Source organism: Cucurbita maxima, unplaced genomic scaffold (genome assembly GCF_002738345.1).
Source record: "Cucurbita maxima cultivar Rimu unplaced genomic scaffold, Cmax_1.0 Cma_Scf00001, whole genome shotgun sequence".
NCBI classification, from domain to species: domain Eukaryota; kingdom Viridiplantae; phylum Streptophyta; class Magnoliopsida; order Cucurbitales; family Cucurbitaceae; genus Cucurbita; species Cucurbita maxima.
Window position 1 is genome coordinate 5,439,914 of NW_019272017.1, and position 23,068 is coordinate 5,462,981.

The window sequence follows — 23,068 nt, forward strand, 5'->3', positions numbered from 1 at the left end:
TTAATAGGCTTAAACCATACCCCACCAAATGTACCCTATATCAACTTAGTGTGTCGTTTGCACTGATGTCTAGGAAACCTCTCACTATTTGCACTGAGGTTATGTCAATCTCAGTACATCTGGTGTCAATTATGTTGGCAAAAACCCCTCAAGTACCTTGATAAATAAGCTTTCATGCTTTTAATGCCAAGACCATCTTAAAAACAACTTCAATCGTGATCATTTAAATTTGAAATTTTTTTAAGACGGTGGATTAAGTACCACATTCTAATAACCGTTAATCTTGACATGATTCTCTACTTCATTGGGACAGTGGATTATCTACTTTCTCATGAATTTTAATCTCGTAAATGTTTCAACTCTCTATTTATCCAAGTAATCAAAATGATAGACAGATTGAATCGACTATAAAAGTCGGTATAAAAGTCATGACAGACAAAAAAGAACACCTCAAAAAGTGCATGGAACGACAATGTCTGGAATTTGTAACATGAAAGACGGTGCATGGAACAACAATTACTTGACATAGAAATCAATATCAAATTCTGTTTACACCATCACAACAGACTGACCATCATATTCACATGGCAGCCCTTTCCAGACCTAAATTACAGGGAATTAATCTTTACAGATAACACTTACCTCCAACAATTCATATAAACAGCTCTCAATGATTATAAAGCATTTTAAATTTGACAATATCTTAAGACTTGCCTCGATGTCTAGTTTTCCCTTTTTCTTTGTTCTTCTACTTCCCCCTGTTTCCATCTGATAAACAATATCTTTCTTTGTTGAAGTGAGAGTATTGTTATGTCGAGTAATTGAAACTTTTCGTCTAAAACAACTGGAAGAGTAAGCTGGTTGACCCATCACCGAATGTTCGAAGTTCTGCAGGCTTTACGAGTGCCCGGCAAAGAGGGCAAGTTCTTTCTCTTTCAAACCTGAGAAAACGAGACATCGAACCAGTCAACGAAAGCGTAATCACAGTTGTAACAGCTGAAACTAATTCCTGATATGGGTACATGTATGTCTAGTGTGAAGAACGAAAGAAAACAAAAAAAACGAACCCACAAAACGACCAATAGAATCGAACCAAAACCCCTAAACTAACTATTATGCAAAAAAAGACTAATCCAAAATATCCCTACAAGATAATTACAAAGAGGCGAGTACTCTTCATCGACCAAAATTTAACCCCTGGTATACTTTAAGGTTTAAGAGTAGAATTGTCTAAAAAATTCTTGAATGTCCATAAATAGGCTTCTCTAGCAAAGAATCTCAGAATCCTAACTTCTCCAAGTTGGTTTAAAAACCCAAGTCAGCAAGTTGCTACATGATGTAGCTACCTACAAACTCATAAACTGGCAAGTTGCTACATGATGTAGCTCCTAAGCTGGAGCAGTGTTGTCCAGATTTACATAAATTTTTCAGAAACAATGCTGTTTTAGATTGCAAATTGTTTTATCGATATCAATTACAAGCGTAACGGGCATAAACTTTCGAGTTTAAGGCACTGTAGTCCAATTAAACAGTGAATATTCATCCTAAGAAGGATGGAGGAAGCAGAATCACATCCATTTATCATATACTTTTCCACAAAAGTCATCTCCATAACTGAAATGTGCATGTTCCTCCGAGTCAATTTGACCCTTGTTGTTATCATAATAACTTAAACCCACTATATATATACCAGTGTTTTCAAGGCAACCCCAAGTGCATGCCTATGGAGTGAGGTGAGGCGACGTAGGGCCATTGCAACTTGAAGGCAGCCAAGGCGGACAACTAGGCACTCGCCCTGCAGCACCTTTCTGTGTTTTTTCATTTCAAAAGGAATAGTCTTGTGACCGACTTGTTTTTCGACATTTTGTGGGCGATGTTCATTAATCAGGCTTTTCATAATTACCCTCTTAGTCTCATTCTTTTGGATCGGATTCCATCCTTGTAATTAGTTTTGGGGTTTTTCATTAATAGGCCTTTTTTTTTTTTGTTTGCCCTTGTACAATCTTTCATTTGTATATATTATAAAAATAAATAAATAAAAACTCCCACTTCTATGTATTCAACCTCTATTGCCTCGTTTGCACTACAGCAGCTTCATTCTTCACATTCTTATACTAATACCATACAACTCCAAACCAAAGAGAAGCATTATAACGCCCTTCAGTTTTTCTCCAAGCCAAGAGGAGCAAGAACTTTTTGTTGATAAAGAGCTTAATAATTACTACGGTTAAATTCATATCTTGGTCCTATGGAAGTCTGATATGAATATAGTAATGAACTGTTGGAAGTATTCAGAAAACACAAGAAAAAGTGAAGTCATCATACTAACCATTCAGAAACACAATCTTCACAAAAGATGTGCTTACAACGTAACAGGATTGGAGCATTCATCTTCTCCTGGCAGATAGCACAGAGGTCTCCCGCAGCATTTACCTTCAATGGAGTGAAAAAAAAAGTATATGGAAAACTTACTGGAATAGAATTATTTCTACTCTTTCATAATGTAACCTTAGAGAAATCACAGGACATAGATATTTATTAGGATGGAGACAATACATTTAATCAATCGTGTACATAACAAAACTAATGTCAAAAACTTCTCCTGGTTCCATATGGGTGATATTTTGCAGGAAATGATCAGGACCAATTGCCGAATCATGATAACAACTATTTTTCTCTTGATGAATAAAAAAAAATGAAAACTAAAATCGAGACAACAAGTAGAAAGACATTTTCGATGAAAGTTTTAGAAATACACGAGTACGTCCTAGAACAAATATTAAACAGGATATATCAATGACCTTAGTTATTTTATGCAAGACAACAACTAGAAATGCATAAATCCTCAATCAGTGCTTTGTTCAAGAATGTCAGCATGATAAGTTGAGTCGACGACATCATATAGTAATATGGGATGACTCAATCATGCAACTTCAACAGGAACAAAGGTTTAAGTCTCCACAACAACAAAAGATAGGGGGACATTGGAGTACTTCATCAAAAAGAAAAGCGATGTCGTTTCTCCCACGAATCCAGTACCCAGTAGGCATAATACTATCATGAATCCATGAGATAGCAACAAGGGAATCCAATTATCAAGACTTGTAAGAAGGGATGACTCGTAACATTAAGAAAGCATTAAAGGAGACATTGAATCATCTAAAAGGATTCAACAAATAGTTGTATCGTTTTGTTATTCGAGGGATTTATTAGTTGGAATAAGAAAGTAGTTGTGTAGAGTCATATGCAGGGAGAGACACGAAGCTCTTTTAAAGATGTCAAATGAGACTACCAATAGACATAATAAGTGTACTTGCCTGTTCTGATGTGGCATATGATCCATAATGAACTTCTTTTTGTGATAGAGCCTTAAATGCAGCAACGAATGATTGAATCTAAAGAGGAAATAAGGAAAAGAAGATCGTGAACCACTTCGGTTTCGAAGAACTATAACATAATATTAAATCATTAAGTGCTCATTCAAGAGTATAAATATATAAATTTTTTAAACAAAATATGAAACATTCATTAAAAAAATGAAAAGAGACTATATCTCAAGGATGTTAAAAGCAAACCTTCTCAACCACAGACGTTAGCTTGAAGGTTAAATACAATCCTGTTGTCAGTGATGAAAAGAGGCTCCCTTGATCTTTATTCAAGAAGAACCGGTACCATACGGGTGCTGGTAATAATGCACGGTACAACAGAAGAGAGTATTCCACAAGCGTTAAAATTTGACCCTAAAACATGAACTATAACCAATCAGAGAACTACAACAAAGTGATTGTCAGATATTACAATGACATTAATGGTTAATATGAGATAGACACACATCATATGATTAATCTTGAGAACCCACAATACCTGCCGGCGAAAATTATGGCCTCTGCCATTTTTGTAGTAGATAAGAAGAAGACATTTGAAAGCCATTGCCAACTGCCTCACCATCGTATCTAACAACACGATACAGTCCAACATCAAAGCCAAAAGGGTAATAGGTATATTAAAATGGAACGTTTGAAAAATAGCACATAAAATTGTGAGAGAAATACAACGAAAAAGTCAGAATACGAGGAAGATTGGACAATCTAAAAACGAAAAGGAAAGCAAACTACATTCTTCCACTTTTTTTGCAATTATCAGCGTTCGTATCTTTAAAACTATGGTGGCAAGTTCCAAATAGATAGCATAAAGATAATACACCATTTTCCGTCCTTGTTATATTGCCATTCAGGCTATCTAATTAGAAACAGCATTGTAATACTGACCAGAGTGCAGAACACATAATACACCAGGGTGAAATTTTGCATACATGTTCCAAAGCTCCATTCCATTGTCAATCCAATCACTATATTTACAGAAAATTAATGAGCTAAAGCAGTGGGAAAAATTATTACCGTTAACCAAAATGATGTACAAGGCATGCCAAAAAGGTGGAACTGTCTTTGGTGGAAGCATGACTAACGGGTACAGAAGATCATCACTATGACACCACCAGTAAATCCCAATTACATGAACCAAAAATGCGATAGAAGTACCGGCAAGGACAAAAATTTTCCTCTCCCCCTAAAAAAGGAAAAAAAAAGTAATCTTCAGTATATATTTCTTGCAAGGATTCTCAATGAAGTTGAAAAGGAAATAACTTCATAAATTCTAATAGATAAGATGAATTCTGGGTTTAGGTTAACACCACCTTTAGAGCAGTCTGTTTCTTGACAATATCGTTCGACTTATACAGAACAGCTGATACCCAAATTGTGATGAAAAAACCTGGAAATGTCAAAGAAATAATTTCTCACCATTCAGAAGAATGTTACAGCAAGAGAGTAAAATGACGAAGACAATGAAATAATAAATAAAATGAACACTACTTGCCTATGTGATTACATCCAATAATAGCGTTACAACTCCCTTTGTTTAAGTAATGGAAGATGGTTGAGGTATATGTTGACTACCAAACAAACATATCCAAAAATATGTTCCAAAGTTGAATGGTAAAGTGACATCTCCAAACCAAATGATTTGATACTACCATAACTCTTGCCACAGTATTCGTAACGGTCCAAGCCCACCGCTAGCAGATTTTGTCTTTTTGGGCTTTCCCTTTCAAGGCTTCCCCTAAAGGTTTTTAAATCGTGTCTACTGGGAAGAGGTTTCCACACTCTTATAAGGAGTGCTTCATTCCCCTCTCCAACCGATATGGGATCTCACAATCCTCCCCTTTGGGACCTAGCGTCCTCATCGGCACACCGCCCGGTGTCTGGCTCTAATACCATTTGTAAAAGCCCAAAGAGGACAATATCTGCTAGCGGTGGGCTTGGACCGATACAGTATTCCTCTACTTCTTTCTCAACACCTTCTTCCCCACTCCCATGAGTTGCCTTTTCAACGCATATTTGATTTTCCAATACATGAAAACATGTTCTAGTAATAGAAACCAATTATCAACAATGTTAATTCAGTTATTTTTCTTCACAAGGCTTCAATTCTAAAAATTAGACAGTAAACTAGTTCTGATGCGATTCTATTTTCTGGATGATTTTATCACTACCACATACAACAACTACGTTGCAAGAAACCCTTCAATATACTGCAGTAGTTTTTAGAGTTGCGGCAATGGAATTTCAGTACTCAAGCATGGAAAAACACATCCAGCGCAATTTACCACACCAAACCAGTATTCAAATCAAACCTTATCCTCTGCAATCAAGCCGTAAGTCAGCTAAAAAGTACAGGGACTAACGGAGCGAAATTTTAATAGATCCAACAAAACAATGGCCAGCGTTCTCACTAACTCGTATCTTAACAAGGACTAGTAACAACCAAGTTAAGTGTTGAAATTTACAACCAACACTAGTATGATATTTGATACCGACAATCTATGATCTGTCAAAGTGGTGCCAAGTGTAAAAGGCAATGAAATTTGAAACAATTGTGGGAGGGCAAAAGAGCGCACCTTCTAAATGCTGACGGATAAAGACAATCAGCAATAGCAAAGAGAATGGAAGAATCTGTTCAATCCATCTGGCAACCTGCTGAATATCATATCTCTGGTATGACGAATCCCTATTGGCAGTCTCTTCCGTGCCATTTCCAGATTCTGCATGGACACGACTACTTCCAGATTGAATAGATGAAGAAGAAGTTGACACCAAAGGAACTCGTTCCTCGTCAGGGGATTCCGGCTGATCCCCAGAAATAGGAAGCCTGGCATTTTGCTCATAACCCGCTTGTCCAACCGGAGCCTGATTTGGCGGCAACAACACACTGGGAGAAGGATTTTGCTCACCAGACCCAATAATCCTAATCGAAACCTCCCCAGAGGAGACGGTATTACCGGAAGAGGTTGAGGCAGTAGAAGACGAAGAAGTGGTCATTAAGTGATTTTGATTTTGAGAATAAACCCGCAAATCAGGAGTGGAAGCGGCGTTGATTACAGGCTCCGATTCATGACGAACAACCCTAGTGGGAAGAATTCCAGAGTAATCCAAGATGACGGACAAAGGCGAACGGAAGAAATTCAGCGAAGGGAGCGAGACCCCATATCTGGAGGAGGTACGAGCATTTGTGGGTGAAGAAGAATTGGAGTAAGGATCGGAATTAGAAGCCGATGTCTCCATTTTCTGAGATGCCCAAGTGACCAAAATCCCTAATCTTCGATCTTCGATCTTCGACCTTCCCCCTCCTTTCAAAACCTATACCGATCCGACCCCTCGAAATCCCACCGCCTGAAAACAAAATTACGATGATGGGCAACGAGAAAACAGGCCTAAACAGCTGGTAATGACGGTGATTCCGTCGGAAGGCGGCGGAGGGAGATAGGTCAGAGGGTCGCCGGTGGATTTGGGGAAGGAAAAGAAAATTGAAGAAACTGGGTGAGGAAAAAATGAAGAATTGAATGGAGAATGGGACGTAGAGAAAAGCAAAGGGTGGAAGGGAAGGGAGTGCCCGAGGAAGCCGAGTCGTATTGGCACAAAAAATGCAACTAATTCAGCTCAATGCTCATAGCCTCAGCCTCTTGAAGAGTCTGTGACAGATACGAAGAAAGCAGACCGTTGAAGCTTTAGTCAAGAAAAAACAATACTCATTTTGGTATATACATAAATATTTAAATATTTTTTAAATTTCAAAAGTCATGAATACCTTTAATCCATCAAATAAAATAAGAGTTTAAAGATGATTTAGACAATTATTTATCTTGAAAATACTTCTTAAAAGAGGACCGGAATATCACCTATTGTCCATCGACTATGAACGTACTGAGCAATATAATAGAGAAAAATATATATATATCATACAAATTTAATTTTTTATATACTATTTTGTATTTTTAATTTTTAAAATTTCGTTTTAAGAAATAGTTTCGCACTACTTTAAATGAAAAAATAATGTAAATTAGAAAGAAGTAATATTATTATATTCTTATATTTTTTATATTATTATGTACCAAAAAGATCTTTTTAAGGTCCTATTTATACATCAGATCCACATTCATTTTGTTAAGATCTTTAAAAATAAATAAGGAAACAAATCTTACACAGAATATTCTAACTCTACATGCAATTAAATTTCTTATAAGTAATTTATAATATAGTCCCATCTTAGTTCATAAATATCATAAATATCACTAATGTAACCTTATTCGGAAAGAAATTAAACTCATACAGCACTAATGTAACCTTATTGGAAAAGAAATTAACTTTATCTTATAATATTATATTGTCAACTCTTCAATTTTGTCGCATCTAATTTATGTAATCTTATGTTAGATAAAATGATATTCTCAAATTTTTACCATACCATATGGGCTAAGAATACCCCATTTTGGGAATCAAAGAAACATTATGTAATATGCACAAGACTCCAACGCCATATAAAAGTGTGAAACATAATGGTAATTACCACAGTTGAAAGAAAGAAAGTTGCAGTTGCACCCTTTACTACACAGCGTAAAGCCACGCGCAAGCTTTCTTATCAGCAGATTCTGTCCCCAAACTATGACATGGGTTTGGTATCAGTCAACTTAACCCTTCCAGATGTCCTTTAGCCGCCTGATTTCTCCAATAGCTTCTACCGGAGAATGACTACCTACCCTCTCCTGCAACGCCAAAACTACCACATCAGGCACCAAAATGCCGTTTTGCATGAATAATGATATGTGATTATAATAGATCGTGTTCTATAGTTAATTAGAGATTTCTCTACGATTATTACAAATCAAAGAACAGATGATTGGTCCGTGAGATAAGACTTTAAAGCTTCGTAGCCATTATTCGAATCCCTACGCATGTTGAAAAGAAATTGGAAGTGAAGCTTTCTTTCCGCAAGGCAATTAACCAATCATTCTTGACCAACCTCGGAGGTAAAACACATATAAAAAAGCAATGTCTATGATACTTGTGAGATCTCACAACAGTCGGGGAAGAATGAATCATTCTTTATAAGGGTGTAGAAACCTCTCCCTAACAGACGCGTTTTAAAATCCTTGAGAGAAAGACCGAAACAAAAAGCCCAAAGAGGACAATATCTGCTAGCAGTGGGCTTGGACCGTTACAAATGGTATCAGAGCCAGACACTGGCCGATGTGCCAACGAGGAGGCTGAGCCCCGAAGGGGGGTGAACACGAGATGGTGTGCCAGCAAGGACGCTGGCCACAAAGGGGGTGGATTGGAGGGTCCCACATCGATTAGAAAAGGGAACGAGTGCCAGCAAGGACGCTGTGCCTCGAAGGGGATGGGTTGTGAGATCCCACATCGGTTAGGGAGGAGAATGAAACATTGTTTATAAGAGTGTGGAAACCTCTCCCTAGCATACGCGTTTTAAAAACCTTGAGGAGAAGCCCGAAAGTCGCCCGACGAAAACAATATCTGCTAGCAGTGGACTTGGGCCGTTACACTTATAAATTACTTTTACTTGTAAACTAATTATGTGTAAGAGATTTAGAACCTTAAAGAATAGGAGTGAGTACCTGAAGTTGAGGTAGATCAACTCGCATGAAAGGATTTGTCTCCATTTCTTCTTCAATGGTCGAGGGAACAGTGGCGTGTCCGGCTTGCCGCTGGCCCTGAGCCCACAACAACTTACCTTTTATCTTCTCGTTGTCTGGTTCAACTGTCAGAGCAAACAGCAAGTTCTTCACCGTATACTGTACAAAAAGAGAACTTTTAGTTAACCTCAGAAAAAGAACCAACAACAAAACGTTCTGGAAATTCAAATAAGTTTTACAAGAAAGGCATGGCAACAGTGAACTTAATTGGGAAAAAATAGTTTGAAGAATCGAGTTGCATCAATTTGTACTCTAAACTTTCAATTTCTTGCACCTTAAACTTATATACGTGTTTCAAATTTAACCTTGACGTGAAAAAGTGTGTGCGATTGACCATCTAATAAGTTTTCGTTCGAAAAACCATAAAGAAATTATGCTAAATCCACTCCTTATTGGATCGTTTCTGACCAAAATCCTCCACCACTTTTTTATCCTATTTAGCTCGTTCTTCTCGGATTTCAATGTCACATCAGCAAACCTAAAACCAGGAAGGTTAACCTGACTACTACCCAGAACGAAGTTCATTCTTCATGAATGTCCAAAGCATAAACCTTAAGATGAATGGAAGTAGAAAAAGGAAAGTCGAACAAAAATAAATCCCTCAAAGTGGAGTCTACTAAGAGAATAAACTCAAAACTAGTTAATGTACCCAGGAAAGAACCCCGACCAGGGAAGAAAACCGATAAGAGTCAGATAATTAATTACCTCATGGCCACAATACACTCGTGTTTGCTTTGGCAGTGAACCCAATGTGACGCATAGAGATTGATACATCTGCTCTGCTGTTCCCTCAAAAAACTTACCACACCCAGCAATGAACTACACACAAAGAAACCAAAGTTAAGATGTGACGTATTATCTAGTAAGAAACAACTGAATTATGTACAAGAAGAAAATAAAAGAACTATATACTGACGATCTGGATTGTTCTGACAGAAGAGTAAGTACTACTGGATACATGATACCCAAAACTGGGACGCTTTTTTATTGTAAGAAATAACTTCCCATTAAAGAGAAAGAAAAGGTACAGATCGTAAATCAGTACTACTATCGAGATAATCCATCTCCTTACAGAACAAGAGATTCCCCCTTATGCTATTACATCTAACCCCTTTGAACAAGTTATGAAATTGTTACCAGTACATATAGCTAGGGAAGTAAATAATCCTCCCAGCCCCACCCAAACACACACAACAAAATCCAAAAATGAAAAACCCAACCTAACGGCCTAGAGAATTGGTAACGACAGAATGAAAAATATTGCCCGAATCTCTAAGGAGTGCTGGAGTTTCCTTATGAAACAAAATGATCACAAGAAACTTGGTTTGTTTGAGCAACAATTATCATAGCAGCAAACCCAATATTTGCTACTTGTTTTTAGTCCTTGGCAAAACTTAAATGTTTGTGATAAAATCTAAAGAAGGAATGAAATCACAAGATCTGGACCAAGATCTTATCTCCATTACTTCGTTCAGCATATCAATCCAAAGAATTGACATTCAATTACAAGTCATCCATCTTGCTCCCATCTAAGTGAGTAGGTTGCTTCACCTTCACCCTTCACAAAGACATAGGTGCACCCTGCTCAAGGTCATGATGAACTTGGTTCAAGCTAACAATGCATTAAGTGCTCAAGTACAGCGCTTAACTAACAATTTAAGAAAGAAAATGAGAATTTATAGTGATATTAAATGTGTACAACTCTAGTTATTAACGAACAGGCTTAAGAATTTATAAAGAGCCTTCTAATGCGGTGAGAAGGAATTGCTCAAAAAGGTCTTGGTTAACGGGGTGACTTACCAGCATCCTGTCAAACACTACATCAAATGACCCGAAAACTTTGTCTGAGGGAAGACATACACTTCCCCTTGCACATCTCTAGAGGAGACAGAGGAATTATAGTGGAGCAAGAGTCTCATACTCTTTTAAGCACTATATGGTAATTCGGCTATAGAAGCTCCAAAGAAGAGTAGCCACATGGCCAAGATTATGAAAGTTTTCAAGGCTTTTGAGCAAGTAGCGTATGAGTCTAAGTCCATCTTTCATTTTTTAAACTTGAGGTTTTTTCTCCATTGAACAAGTAGAAATATGTACACTTTTCTTATAACAAAATTGCAAGTTAGCCTCAACTTCCACGATTTGAGCTTCCGTAGGATAAATCAACAATTCCAAGAGTAGCTCTTCCAAACAATTTATATTGTGGGTGATGCTACAAAAAAACCTAAACTCCTAACGTCAACAAGGTTCCCCAAGATGGGGGCACTATTATTAGTTGTTAATTTAACTATTACCAGAGCCTATCGGCTAATCAAGGACACTTCTGTAGTCTCCTGGGTTTTTGTAATTTAACGGATGTCTAATATTTCCTGTGAATTTTTTGTATTAGAAATTTTTTTAATTCAAAATGGACAAAATGAAAATAACACCCTGAATTAATAATATCCCATTGAAAGTTTGAGTAAATTCACAAACAATCATTGATGCTTTTCATATCAACTTACCAGTGTATCACCAGTGAAGACAGCTGGGTCCTCACCCTCTTTGCTAGAGACGTAATAACTTATATGCCCTTTGGTGTGGCTGATGACAGAAGGCCAATAAAAGAAAATCAAGAACAATAGTTGGGTGGGAAATAACAATTAATACAGATAAAGGAAAAGTATTCCTCTCTACCACCCACACAAAAATAAGTGAAATGGAGTTAAATGAAACAATTGCTTCAGATAACGACTAATCATGCATATATAGGTCCATTAACATGAGTTCAATTCTGATAAAGATCAAGATTTAATTTTATTGACTTCCAAGAAAAAGCTTACAAGTTTTAATGGCCTGTTGAAATGGCTAGAATTATAACAACTCAACAGCAGAGAAGGAGAAAAGATGAATAATCGTTTTTGGAGCTTTAAAGAAGAATATTCACTCTTTCTTATTCTGTCTCACAGTGACAAGAATATGCAGACTCTCAGCCAAAAATACTGCTGATCAAGTGAATATCCTATTTATACTTCCTAGCCAGCTAAACATCCCCACCCTCACCATCTTGACTACTACTTTGTTTGTTAATTGTACGATAGATCCCGCTCATACACCCTTGTGAACACATGAGCACATCCTTTATTTCCCATATCTACCCTCTGCCTAGAATAAGTAAATTGAACTAAATGCTTTGCACTCCTATGACGTATCTAGATCGAACACTTCGGAAGAAAGCATATTTATCATTTTAAAATTAAAAACTCAGAAACTAGAGCATATTTATCATTTTAAAATTAAAAACTCAGAAACTAGGGCAGAAAATGATAGGGAGTATAGGAAATCATGGTAGGAACCAATAATTCAATCAAGAGCCAGTCTACATAAATCAAAAAGGATCATGACATGATACTGTTTCTTTAAGGATGGGATAATCTTTATTAAAAAGAAAGTGATATACCAAGGTGTATGAAGAGACAATATAACAACATCAGCACCGAGTGTTATCTTATCCCCATTTTCTACTGCATCTGTACAACCCTTGACCTTATCAATGGAACCGCCATATACTTTAATTCCAGGAACCAGCTGCTTTATTTTCTCATTGCCCCCCGCATGATCCCTAAAAAGGAAAAGGCGATACTAATAAGAACAATTTCACAAACCAATATTATCAGCCAGCAATTCAAGGAAAACAAACAGAAACAGGATGCAGCGAAATGAAAAACAAGTCAATAATCAATATATGAGTGAAGAGGAAAAAGGGAAAAGGGGGAATAATCATGCCAGTGATGATGAGTCGTAAGAACGAGCTTGAGATGGACGCCATGTTCATTAGCAACATTCAGAATCTTCTCTGGCTCCACAGGATCAACGACCGCTGCTTCTTTAGTGCTCTCATCGATGATCCTGACATCCACCCGGAATCCAATGATCAAAAAGAACTACAGGCACCCTATACAAAATCAAATATGCAATCCGACTGCGATTTCATATTGGAGAAGCGGAAATGAAAAATAACAGAAGATATGAATATGGGGATTTTATTAGAAAATACAGGTAAGAGTAGTTGTCTTCCAAGCAAGGAATGTAATGGATCTTCATCGGTGCTGAACCAGATTCTTCCAGCTCCAGAAACGATCGAGTTGATTCGTTGAGTTCGGCGATGAAGTCCAAAAAAGAGCACGGATGGAAATCGGCGACGGTGGATAAGGTTGATACTCAAATATAAGATTCCCCAAGATTGTCCCGACTGCAATATCTAGTATTCCATGTCAAATTGCTCAAACTAATAATTTATTAAAAAAAAATCTTACTTTTTAAGTGTTCTTCGTAACTTTTATTTTTAGGTATATTAGTTGCAAAAAGAATTATCAAAATGTTCATAAAAATTATCTTGATTGTTTTTGGGTTCAAAAAAAATTACAAAAGTAAAAAAATTCATTCTAACTTGAGCTCAAAATTATACTCTCAAATGTCCTTTATACTGATATTATGCTATTTTTAGTAAAAACATATGATTACGATACTCAACATACATATGCATGCTGACTCGTCGTGCATATGCACAAGGCATAAGGTATAAATAACGGAGGGAATTGAGGAGTCCTATGGGGAGTATCTAGCTTATAACACATAGCTAACTAGGTAATGGAGGAGTACATAGGGATGTGACACCGAAACATAAGTGTAAGAAACCAAAGAAGGACAAGGTCACAATCGACTCCCTGGAAACGTTTACAAACGATTGTGCTATACTCACTCCTAGCATCGAGCGAGATAACCAACTCGAAATCGTGCAACTATGGTTGGAGGACGTATGCTAAAGCCTCTTGCTTCTTTTGAAAATAAGGTTTTTAGAAACGGGGTTAAAGTAATTTTCAAAAAAGAGTTTGAAAGGAAACTGAAAGCAATATTATAACCGATGTCTTGACATGCAATGAGTATGCGGCCATAGACAACACGCCTAGACAAGTATAAGAGTTTGAGGTTCGTGGATTGATTGAGGGCCACATTTCTGTTCCCCGATTACCACCAGCCACCACATGATTCAACAGTGACACTCTGAACCTCAATTTCTCTGTTCACGCCAACGATTTCGTTCAGTTTCGGCGCGAAGAACAACGAAAGAGGTTGCGAAATGACTTCCGTGTCAGCTCTCAGAGGCGTTCCTCAATCGTTTCATCATCGGCTCCAGTTGCCCGCCATAGCTGCGCGGAATTTCAACCAGGGCTTCAGGTCGAAGGGCTTTCGTCTCCTTGCTCGTTACTCTTCGGCTCAGGACCAATTCTCTTCGCGCCTTCAAAGTAGAGTTGCCTTATTCTTATTCTTCTTCTTCGTCTCTATTAGAGTTTGTCTGTTCGGAAAAGTTGTAGAAATTGATTGTTTGTTTACCGTTTTTTCGTACTTCTTATTCTCGGAAGCGATTCTGTTTGTTGAAAATTTCATTGCATCTTTCGGTCAGAGTTCTAAACAATTGGGATAAAGATAAGCATACGGACTGTGTGTTTTTCCTCTGGAGAATCGTGCATGTTAGGGAAGAAGGAGGATAAAAGTAATCCTCCTTTACTCCTGAAGTTAAGGCAACGTCTTCATACCTACTGAATAAAGTAGGAAATTGGGAACTCCACCGCACCCCCCCCCCCCCCCCCCCCCCCCCCCCCCCCCCCCCCCCCCCCCCCCCCCCCCCCCCCCCCCCCCCCCCCCCCCCCCCCCCCCCCCCCCCCCCAATAATCACTTTAACAAGGATTCACAGCAGCAAGTTATCCATTCTTGCGGTATGTTAGTTATCTTTAGCTGGTCGTGCTGACCTTGCAACGTTATCCTCCTTTGAAACAGCTCTTTACAAATAAGAATTTATTTTGGTCTAATTGAAACATTTGAATGAAAGAAAAGAAAAGGAAAGGTATCGACTCCATGCAGAAGTTGCTTAGCAGTGTATGTTGTGAAGTGCATAGACAGTGTTTTCTAAACATCTAGTTCTTATTTAAATAATTGTTGTTTATGTGGTTTTCATCTGTTTGATTCAACCCTCACCGAAGTCTAACAAAATGCTAATGTTTAACTTGCAATTCTCAGCTAGCATAGAAAATCTGCCTAAACTGTTGGAGGACATCGTGCAGACCTCCATAAACACAGGTCCACGTGGCCCCATAAGGCTAGCTCAAGGTATTCAAGCATTTATTGGAGTTGGTAGAGAGTGGCTTGCAGATGTGACGAAGGTATCAGTTCTTTTCTTGTCAGTAGCTTTGCCTTTGTGCTTGTAATCACTGTTTCTTTACACGGTCTTTTGTCTAACATAAATCATCTTTCAATTGACTTCTTAAATTATTTCTTCACAGTTAAGATGATTTTATATGAAGGAAATTCACTAAACTCTTACATATTGCTATTATATGTGTGGGAAAAATTTTGCTAGAACTTAATTTGCATTTTGCTCTTTTTTACGTTCATTTGGTCTCCACTGAAGGACATTCAAAAAAATTATATTGTCTTTTTAATTTCATTTTTCTAGTTGAAGTCTCATATAGTTATACTTATTAGCAGTCACCATTTTCTTTTAGTAAAGCAAATGTGGTGTAAGGTTTGGAACCTTCAATCTCAAAAGAGGTGCAGTTGACTGAATTGTGACTTCATACTTTGTGGAAGTAATTTCACATATTCTTGTTGATGATAAATTGGCTGCGTTGTTCTACATATATGATGCAATAATGTTCTCCAAATCATTATGAAGTGCCAATTTCTTTTCTAAGAGTTTGGAATCCCGGTTCACATTTGATAAGCTGAACAATGCTTGAACTTTTGAATGGCACGACCTTTTTAATTCTTTTTAATCGAAGTTAGGATTGATTATTTGTGTACAGAAACTTTTGATATTCCCCATATTCTTGTCAAGTTGGTAAATTTGTTGGCTTGAATCCATTTCAACTGTTCCTCCTGCATCTTCCTTGCTTCTGTTCTAAGTTAGTTGCTCTCTTTCATGTAGTTCTGAATGATTTCTGCAACCCTTTGATGACTGTAAATTATATTCACGAAGTTATCTGTATTGACTGCTAAATCCAGATCTTATATTTTCTTCGTAGGTTTTTTGAGAAATAAATACATGTTAAGTTATGATGATGACTCCAGTGATAACCTTTAAATTCTTTTTGTACTCAATTTTCTGAGTTTCAGTGTCTGAAAATTTTGTATAACATTGTTCATAAAATATCTGTCTGGAGATATCTTTCTTTGTATTATTTGGAATTTATTACTTAATACAATATTATTTGGCGAATTTTAGTTGATAATATATAAAAAAAAAAAAAAAAAAATCTTAAATACACCCCTATATGCATTCCTTTTATTTGGTTGGAGCCACTAACATCCCCCTGATCCTTTTAGTCTGCAAATTCATCACCTGGATTGCCGACAGAATTGCAGCTAGGGTTACTTTCCCCAACTTATTTGAGGAGGCTGTTTGAACGCATGGGGGCAACATACATCAAACTAGGTCAGGTAAGTGTTGGTCATTGCCCATTTAAGTGTACCAAAGTAAAACTTCTAATGTGAAGTTGCCCATTTTGTATTACCGGTTGAGCTTCTTTTCACTTCAACGTCAAAATATCCTTAATGAAGAAGACATTTTTTATTTGCAAGTCTCAGAACTTCATTACGAGTCAGTTAATGCAATTTTCTTTAATCCTTCCTTTTGTATTTCCTCATTGATTATGTTTGGTCCTTTACTCTGAAGTTCATAGCATCAGCTCCCACACTTTTTCCGCCAGAATATGTGGAGGAATTTCAAAAGTGTTTTGACCAAGCTCCTCCAATTCCCTTTGAAGAGATCAAGAGAATCATACAAGATGATCTAGGGAGATCGATTGATAGTGTCTATGAATATATTGACCCCATCCCGGTTGCTTCAGCCTCAATAGCTCAAGTAAAGGGATATCATACTATCTTGATTCGTTAAATAAATTTTCTTAATCTTTTACTTAACATTGTAGTTAATGTCTAGGTTCATGGTGCAAGGCTTAGGAGCTCCCAAGATGATGTGGTCATTAAAGTTTTAAAGCCAGGGATTGAGGACATACTGGTAGCAGATCTAAATTTTGTATATATTGTTGCTCGCATATTGGAGTTCTTGAATCCTGAACTCAGCCGTGCATCACTGGTACGCTATCAAAGTAATTTCTTGCAGTTGGAAGTTTACAAGGGTAATTATAAAAAAAAAAAAAAAAAAAAAAAAAAAAAAAAAAAAAAAAAAAAAAAAAAAAAAAAAAAAAAAAAAAAAAAAAGTGCAATTTAAGCTTTCTTGTCATTTAATTTATTTATCCTTTACCATAGAAGTTATCATTTTTTGCACACAAATTATCAAGGATCACACAACATTAATTCTAAGATTAGAATCCAATTTGATGAAATCGAAAGCTTATGGTGATAATTTATTCAACTTGACAAGATTAAGGGAAAAATTGATTTTCCCCTTATTTTTTGGATACAGAATATCATTAGAGTGCTCAGTTTTAAATGTGTATATGATTGCTTTCCTTTAAGTTTTATTGTGAATGGCATAAAAGAATCAATGCATGGAGAAGTTTATTTTTCCATGGGTTGGTGTAGTATGTGGTGTAAAAGTGCGCAAGATGTTGATTTTTACCTTTCAGTAGGCTCCTGTTTGGAGGATACACTAGAAATGATACTCAAAGAAGTTTAATTTTTATTTTCTTCAGGTATCTATCGTGAAGGACATAAGAGAATCAATGCTTGAAGAGGTCGACTTTGACAAGGAGGCTAATAATATTGAGTCCTTCAGAAGATATTTGGAAGACATGGGACTCACGAGGCAGGCTACAGCTCCGAAGGTATATCACCACTGCAGTACTAGACGAGTTTTAACTATGCAAAGGCTATATGGTGTTCCTCTCACTGACCTAGAGTCTATAAGTTCACTTGTTCCCAGCCCAGAAGCCAGTCTCATTACTGCACTTAACGTCTGGTAGGATACAATGTTTGTTTTCCCTGGATTTTAGACAAATTTTATTGATTCTGTGTGATGCATTATACAATTGATATAAAACATCACTACAGGTTTGGTAGTTTGCTTGCGTGTGAAACCTTCCATGCAGATGTTCATGCTGGCAACTTATGGTTATTACGTGATGGCCGTATTGGTTTCCTTGATTTTGGTATGTGCACTCAACTTCTAGTATTTAGTTTATGCATTGTGTAGCTTTTAAAGTGGTTGGTGGAAATTGCGAATGTAGAGGATTGTTGGGTCGTGGGAAATAGTTAAGGGCATATAACATTTTTTTGGATCTCTCTATGATACTGACAGTGATTACTTCTTGATGCTACGTAGTTTTCAAATCAGCTATTCCAACCTGGATGAGGATAGATTAAGTTAGGACCTTTGCAATTTAGCCATCTACAACTGTTACTTTTATATGTTTTTTTAGTAAAGATAGGAGCTCCATCCTTAATCAACATGTTCATAAGATAATTTGGAACCAAAAGTCTTCCCTAAAAGAAAGGTTTCCCCCTTTTGGTGCCTCTCCTTGGGAAGATTGAACTTTGTTTAAAATGTTTCTAAAAGCAACTCTCTTCCAAATACCTTATTTGTTGCCAAGAATCTAGCGAAATGAAACTACCATCTGTTCTTCCACTGTATTAGATACTCTACACCTGTGGCTTCTTCTACATTAGTCTAGCGTGAGTTGGTGTCATCCTCTTTCCATGATTCCAGCGATTGAACAACTCCTATTAGGTTAAAGCTCTCTCAGCAGTATTGTGGGTGACTTGAAAGAAACCACAGAACACACACACAATAAACATATCAGCTTTAATTAACATGATGGTTGAAGAATAGTCTACTAGACATTTATGTTTTTCAGTGCATTTGATGAAATTCTATTTGTTATGTCCTGCAGGAATAATTATTTAACGTTGTTGGTCAGGGCCTTTAATTACCTTTCATGAGATTCCATGTTTTTAAAGCTTTTGTTCAGAAACCCTTAAAATTCCAATATTCTTTTCTTGGACAGCTATTTACAAACTGCAATTATCATCTGTTTGTGAATTTGGAATGGTCAGCCACATTCCTTGTTTCAAAATAAATGACGACTGTTACTGACATGTAAAAACAAAATTATATTTACAGGAATTGTTGGACGTATATCGCCAGAAACATGGGCTGCGATGGATGTATTTTTGGCATCAATTTCAACTGAAGATTATGAATCAATGGCATCAGCCCTCATCCAAATGGGTGCCACTAACAATGACGTCAATTCTGTGGCCTTTGCCAGAGATCTAGAAAATATATTTTCCTCAATAAAGGAAAGTGTTTAGAGTTCAGTTAAAGCATCGATTGAAATTTTTTAAATTCTTTTCACTGGTCTATCTCTGCCAATTGGTAGCTCTTTTAGTAGGATTTTATTATATAATTTAGGGTTTAAGGTTCTAATTTAGAAAAAAAAAATTTACCCTTTTAGTTCTTGAGGTCTTAATTTGGTAGGATTTTGGTTCATTAGTTTTCAAACTCGATATTTTAACCGTTGAATCTTTATACTACTAGCTTATTAATAGAAGACTGATGTAATACTCTATTTATATTACTAGCTTATAATTTGCTAATATTGATGAAATTCTTGTTGTCTGGAAGGGCATTAAACGGTAGTAACATCTTTTCTTTTTTCACAAACAAGGATCTTTAGCCAGTTTTGTCATCGTTTATGAATAGAAATAAACATAAATATCTGAATCAGATTGTTCTCATTTTATGAATGCAGGATTTGGATACTGAAATAGTGATAGCAACAGGCAGGGAAGGAAGGAGTGGTTCAACCGCCGTTGCTGCGAATATAGTTGTAGACGAGAGGCAAATGAACAAACTCTTCCTTGATGTGGTATGTGTTACTAGCATCATCTTGTCATGTTTTTTCAACCCAAATGATGGTATTTTCCATACATGTACTACAGCTCCGGGTCAGTGAATCATATGGACTAAGATTTCCCCGAGAGTTTGCGCTTCTCATGAAGCAACTCCTGTATTTCGACCGTTACACCCGGTTGCTGGCCCCGAATATGAACATGCTTCAGGATCAGAGGATTTCCATCGTTTCAAACAGAAGAAACAAGTACAGAGACAGTTTCAGATGAACTTGATAATGGAATATTAGCCCATCTGCTCCATCATCAATGGCGGCTGCCTTATTCTCAGATATTTGTGTTCATAGCGTACAGAGTTAATAAACTTCAGCTACACAATCCAGGTATCATCGAACACATCAGTCTTTAGTGCATACATGATACATACAACCATACAGTTTCTGTTGCAGATTGCCCATACTTTCGAATAATGAAATATTAAGATCAAGAGGAAACAAGAATGCGTTCGATGGATTTTATATTTTCAATACAGATCATCCAATATTTTTCAAAAAATCATAATTAATATAAATTGAATTCATAACAGTAAAATATAAAATTATTAAAGACACAATTCTATTTATAAACTTTCATCTCCAAATATTATCTCTCTTACTTGTATTAGTAGAATTGCATTAAATTCTAATATTGTTACAACGTGTATCAAGCATGTCATCTTTAGCCTTTTGTGTGATATCTTAAAAGGACTAATGAAGTGTAATTGACATTGTCCTAAAATTGTGTTGATATTTGTAGCCATGCGAGAACTATTCAATTTCAAAACGTCAAGAATCATCTAAGATTTGATCATTTTTATTTTATATATATATATAAACACGTAACCACATCATTTAAAACTTAGATTTTCTTTTCTATGACTAAGCGCATTTATTACTTGATTTTGCCACCACTTTGCATCATAGGATTGTAATGTCTTTTTCTACGTGCATGTCAAATGATGGTTAAGTGGTAGAAATAATTATTTAATCAGATTATCTATAATAATTGTTAGATGGGATTGTAGAGTCATTAATTTTTTAGTTCAATAGTTGTATAGTCATTAATTTTTTGATGACTTATTTAATGCATTATTAGCAAAGGAATCCGTCAAATTTTAAGCAAGTTAGAGAAAATTCTAGTACCAACCAAAACACCCAAATGTATATTATATATAAAACATAAATCTAGAATTTGCGAGCATATTCAAGAATGCACTAGTAGAGTAAAGAAGAAAGGTCCTTTAGTGGGGGAAAGAACACATTTTTACCTAACCTTTTCCTTTTCTGTTGGCAACATATTCTGACGTATATCATAGATTGGATACACTAATTGTATCTTAGCAACTCAAATGTCAATCAAGCACGTCATCTAAAGTCGGTTGAGAATTGGAAACATAAATAAAATTCTAAAGGACTCTTTAACTTGTCCCCATAAATTAAAAAATGTTGTTGAATCCTGACTCTGACAATGATAGTGTAAAGTCCTTTTTACCCTCACAACGTTGATATTTTATGGTTGATACCATTGACATTTAATTTTGTACGAGATCAAGTTACACTTAAAATCGACCCAAAAGTCTTAGAAAGACCATCAAGTCCTTGCGTGTTTTGAAAAGAGACCAAAAATAAAAAATAATAATAATAATAACTTTTTATTTACTCGATAATAAATGATTCAATTAGATTCAAAAACTCATTTTTCACTTTCAATCGCATAATTTTTTTCAAATATTAGAAAGTATTACAGGGATGTAATCCAGAATAAAATTCATCAATATTATATTCATATTTGTATTATTATTTCTTGTCTTAATTCTATAAAAAGGTAAATAAAAAATAATTAAATATTTAAAATATACATATTGTCACCAATATTATATTCATATTTGTATTATTATTTTGTTGATAATTTGAACTAAAATGTTAAAGATATTGATGATAAAGAGAGATCACGTGACCACGTGCCATTGCAGGGACTGCCACGTGGGCGTCCAAACGGTGGCCAGGGGCGGTGCCTCTCTTACTCTGAAATTTTTCTATAATACAAACTCCCTCTCCCCCAAAATTTCTGCCCATTACTGAAAAGCCCATAATTTTATCAACACCCCCCCCACCAAACCGACCATGCAAGTCGTCTCTGCATCTCTCATAATACCACCACCGTCGCCATCCTTCTTCCACCGCTCCTCCACCGTCGTCTTCCCCAAGATCAGGCCAATTTCAGCCATTTCCCCACCATGGTTCTGCCGTCGGGTTGCGGCGGCAGCGCCAAGATGTGTTAGTCAGGGTGGTTGGGGGGGCTCTGTGGCGGAGCAGGAGATAGAAGAGTGGCTGAAGCTAGGGAGGTTGGATGAGAAATGTGGCGGAGGGGGGAAGGGAGTGGTGGAGCTGCTTGAATGTTTGGAAAGAGAAGCCATTATGGGGGAAGATGAAGGTAGAGAGCCTACAGATTATAATAGGAGGGCTAAGATTTTCAGTACCAGTTCTGAAGTGTTTCAAGCTCTCAAGCAACACTCTGATGCTGCTCCTGATCCCCACCAAGCTTGAATCTTGATGGTTCATCCCAATAAAAAGAGAGTAAAAGAACAAGAAGAAGGATGGACATTTTTCATATCATATCAAGTCTTATTAGAGTTACCAACTTACTTGACATTAGAGGCATTACAGTCCTTTGCAACACTCCTATCTTATTCATCACTTTGCACCTTGTCTTCTGTTTTTTCCTCCACCCCCCAAATCTTCTTCTTCAACCAGTCAAATGGCTGCAAGTTTTTCAGTTTCAAGCAGAGAATAAAAGTAGTAATGATCATGAACAAACAGAATGCTGGTAGAAGAGTCGGTGAAGTTTAAGACTAATACCTGTACAAGCCAAAGGGCAGTGGCAGTGCCTGCAACACTCCATAGCACAGCAGCTTCGATGTTGATGGGATGCAGGCGGTTCCGGAGCTTTGGGCTGAGGAACTTCAACAAACCCTTTTCACCTGTCATCATTTCTTTTATGTTTCTGTATCTCTTACTTAGCTCAAAAGGAGCCATACATGTACTGATCTAAATGACATGAATCTTTGTATGTTCTCGCCACTTCACGGTTTCCTTTGTTGCAAACGTGTCTTCAAAACAGAGTTCCAGATAAGGA

The 23,068-nt window shown here is 36.7% G+C and overlaps 5 protein-coding genes across 5 annotated transcripts; 2 read left to right on the top strand and 3 right to left on the bottom strand.

Annotated features, from left to right (window-relative positions):
- Positions 1 to 501: 501 nt before the first annotated feature.
- On the bottom strand, positions 502 to 7,048 carry LOC111484114 (E3 ubiquitin-protein ligase RNFT1-like). Its single transcript, XM_023130582.1, has 8 exons — positions 5,957 to 7,048; positions 4,694 to 4,770; positions 4,398 to 4,566; positions 3,865 to 3,953; positions 3,576 to 3,740; positions 3,318 to 3,395; positions 2,330 to 2,433; positions 502 to 941 (listed from the first exon to the last, which is right to left on the bottom strand). The coding sequence occupies exons 1-8, from the start codon at positions 6,618 to 6,620 to the stop codon at positions 836 to 838; spliced, it is 1,452 nt and encodes a 483-aa protein (XP_022986350.1). The 5' UTR covers positions 6,621 to 7,048; the 3' UTR covers positions 502 to 835.
- Positions 7,049 to 7,765: 717 nt separating this feature from the next.
- On the bottom strand, positions 7,766 to 13,331 carry LOC111484123 (hydroxyacylglutathione hydrolase cytoplasmic). The gene is made up of 7 exons (XM_023130594.1): positions 13,080 to 13,331; positions 12,809 to 12,931; positions 12,483 to 12,644; positions 11,548 to 11,626; positions 9,752 to 9,865; positions 8,969 to 9,145; positions 7,766 to 8,098 (listed from the first exon to the last, which is right to left on the bottom strand). Exons 1-7 carry the CDS (start codon positions 13,124 to 13,126, stop codon positions 8,024 to 8,026), a joined length of 777 nt encoding a protein of 258 aa, XP_022986362.1. The 5' UTR covers positions 13,127 to 13,331; the 3' UTR covers positions 7,766 to 8,023.
- A 662-nt stretch (positions 13,332 to 13,993) lies between these two features.
- On the top strand, positions 13,994 to 20,421 carry LOC111484256 (uncharacterized aarF domain-containing protein kinase At5g05200, chloroplastic). Its single transcript, XM_023130785.1, has 10 exons — positions 13,994 to 14,328; positions 15,101 to 15,243; positions 16,406 to 16,519; positions 16,755 to 16,943; positions 17,022 to 17,177; positions 17,737 to 18,002; positions 18,095 to 18,192; positions 19,164 to 19,342; positions 19,795 to 19,911; positions 19,985 to 20,421. Exons 1-10 carry the CDS (start codon positions 14,163 to 14,165, stop codon positions 20,162 to 20,164), a joined length of 1,608 nt encoding a protein of 535 aa, XP_022986553.1. The 5' UTR covers positions 13,994 to 14,162; the 3' UTR covers positions 20,165 to 20,421.
- Positions 20,422 to 21,859: 1,438 nt separating this feature from the next.
- LOC111485933 lies at positions 21,860 to 23,013 on the top strand. The gene has a single exon (XM_023132911.1). It carries the CDS (start codon positions 22,057 to 22,059, stop codon positions 22,477 to 22,479), a length of 423 nt encoding a protein of 140 aa, XP_022988679.1. The 5' UTR covers positions 21,860 to 22,056; the 3' UTR covers positions 22,480 to 23,013.
- On the bottom strand, positions 22,602 to 22,987 carry LOC111485942 (ubiquinol-cytochrome c reductase complex 6.7 kDa protein). The gene is made up of 2 exons (XM_023132921.1): positions 22,792 to 22,987; positions 22,602 to 22,694 (listed from the first exon to the last, which is right to left on the bottom strand). Exons 1-2 carry the CDS (start codon positions 22,966 to 22,968, stop codon positions 22,620 to 22,622), a joined length of 252 nt encoding a protein of 83 aa, XP_022988689.1. The 5' UTR covers positions 22,969 to 22,987; the 3' UTR covers positions 22,602 to 22,619.
- Positions 23,014 to 23,068: the final 55 nt, after the last annotated feature.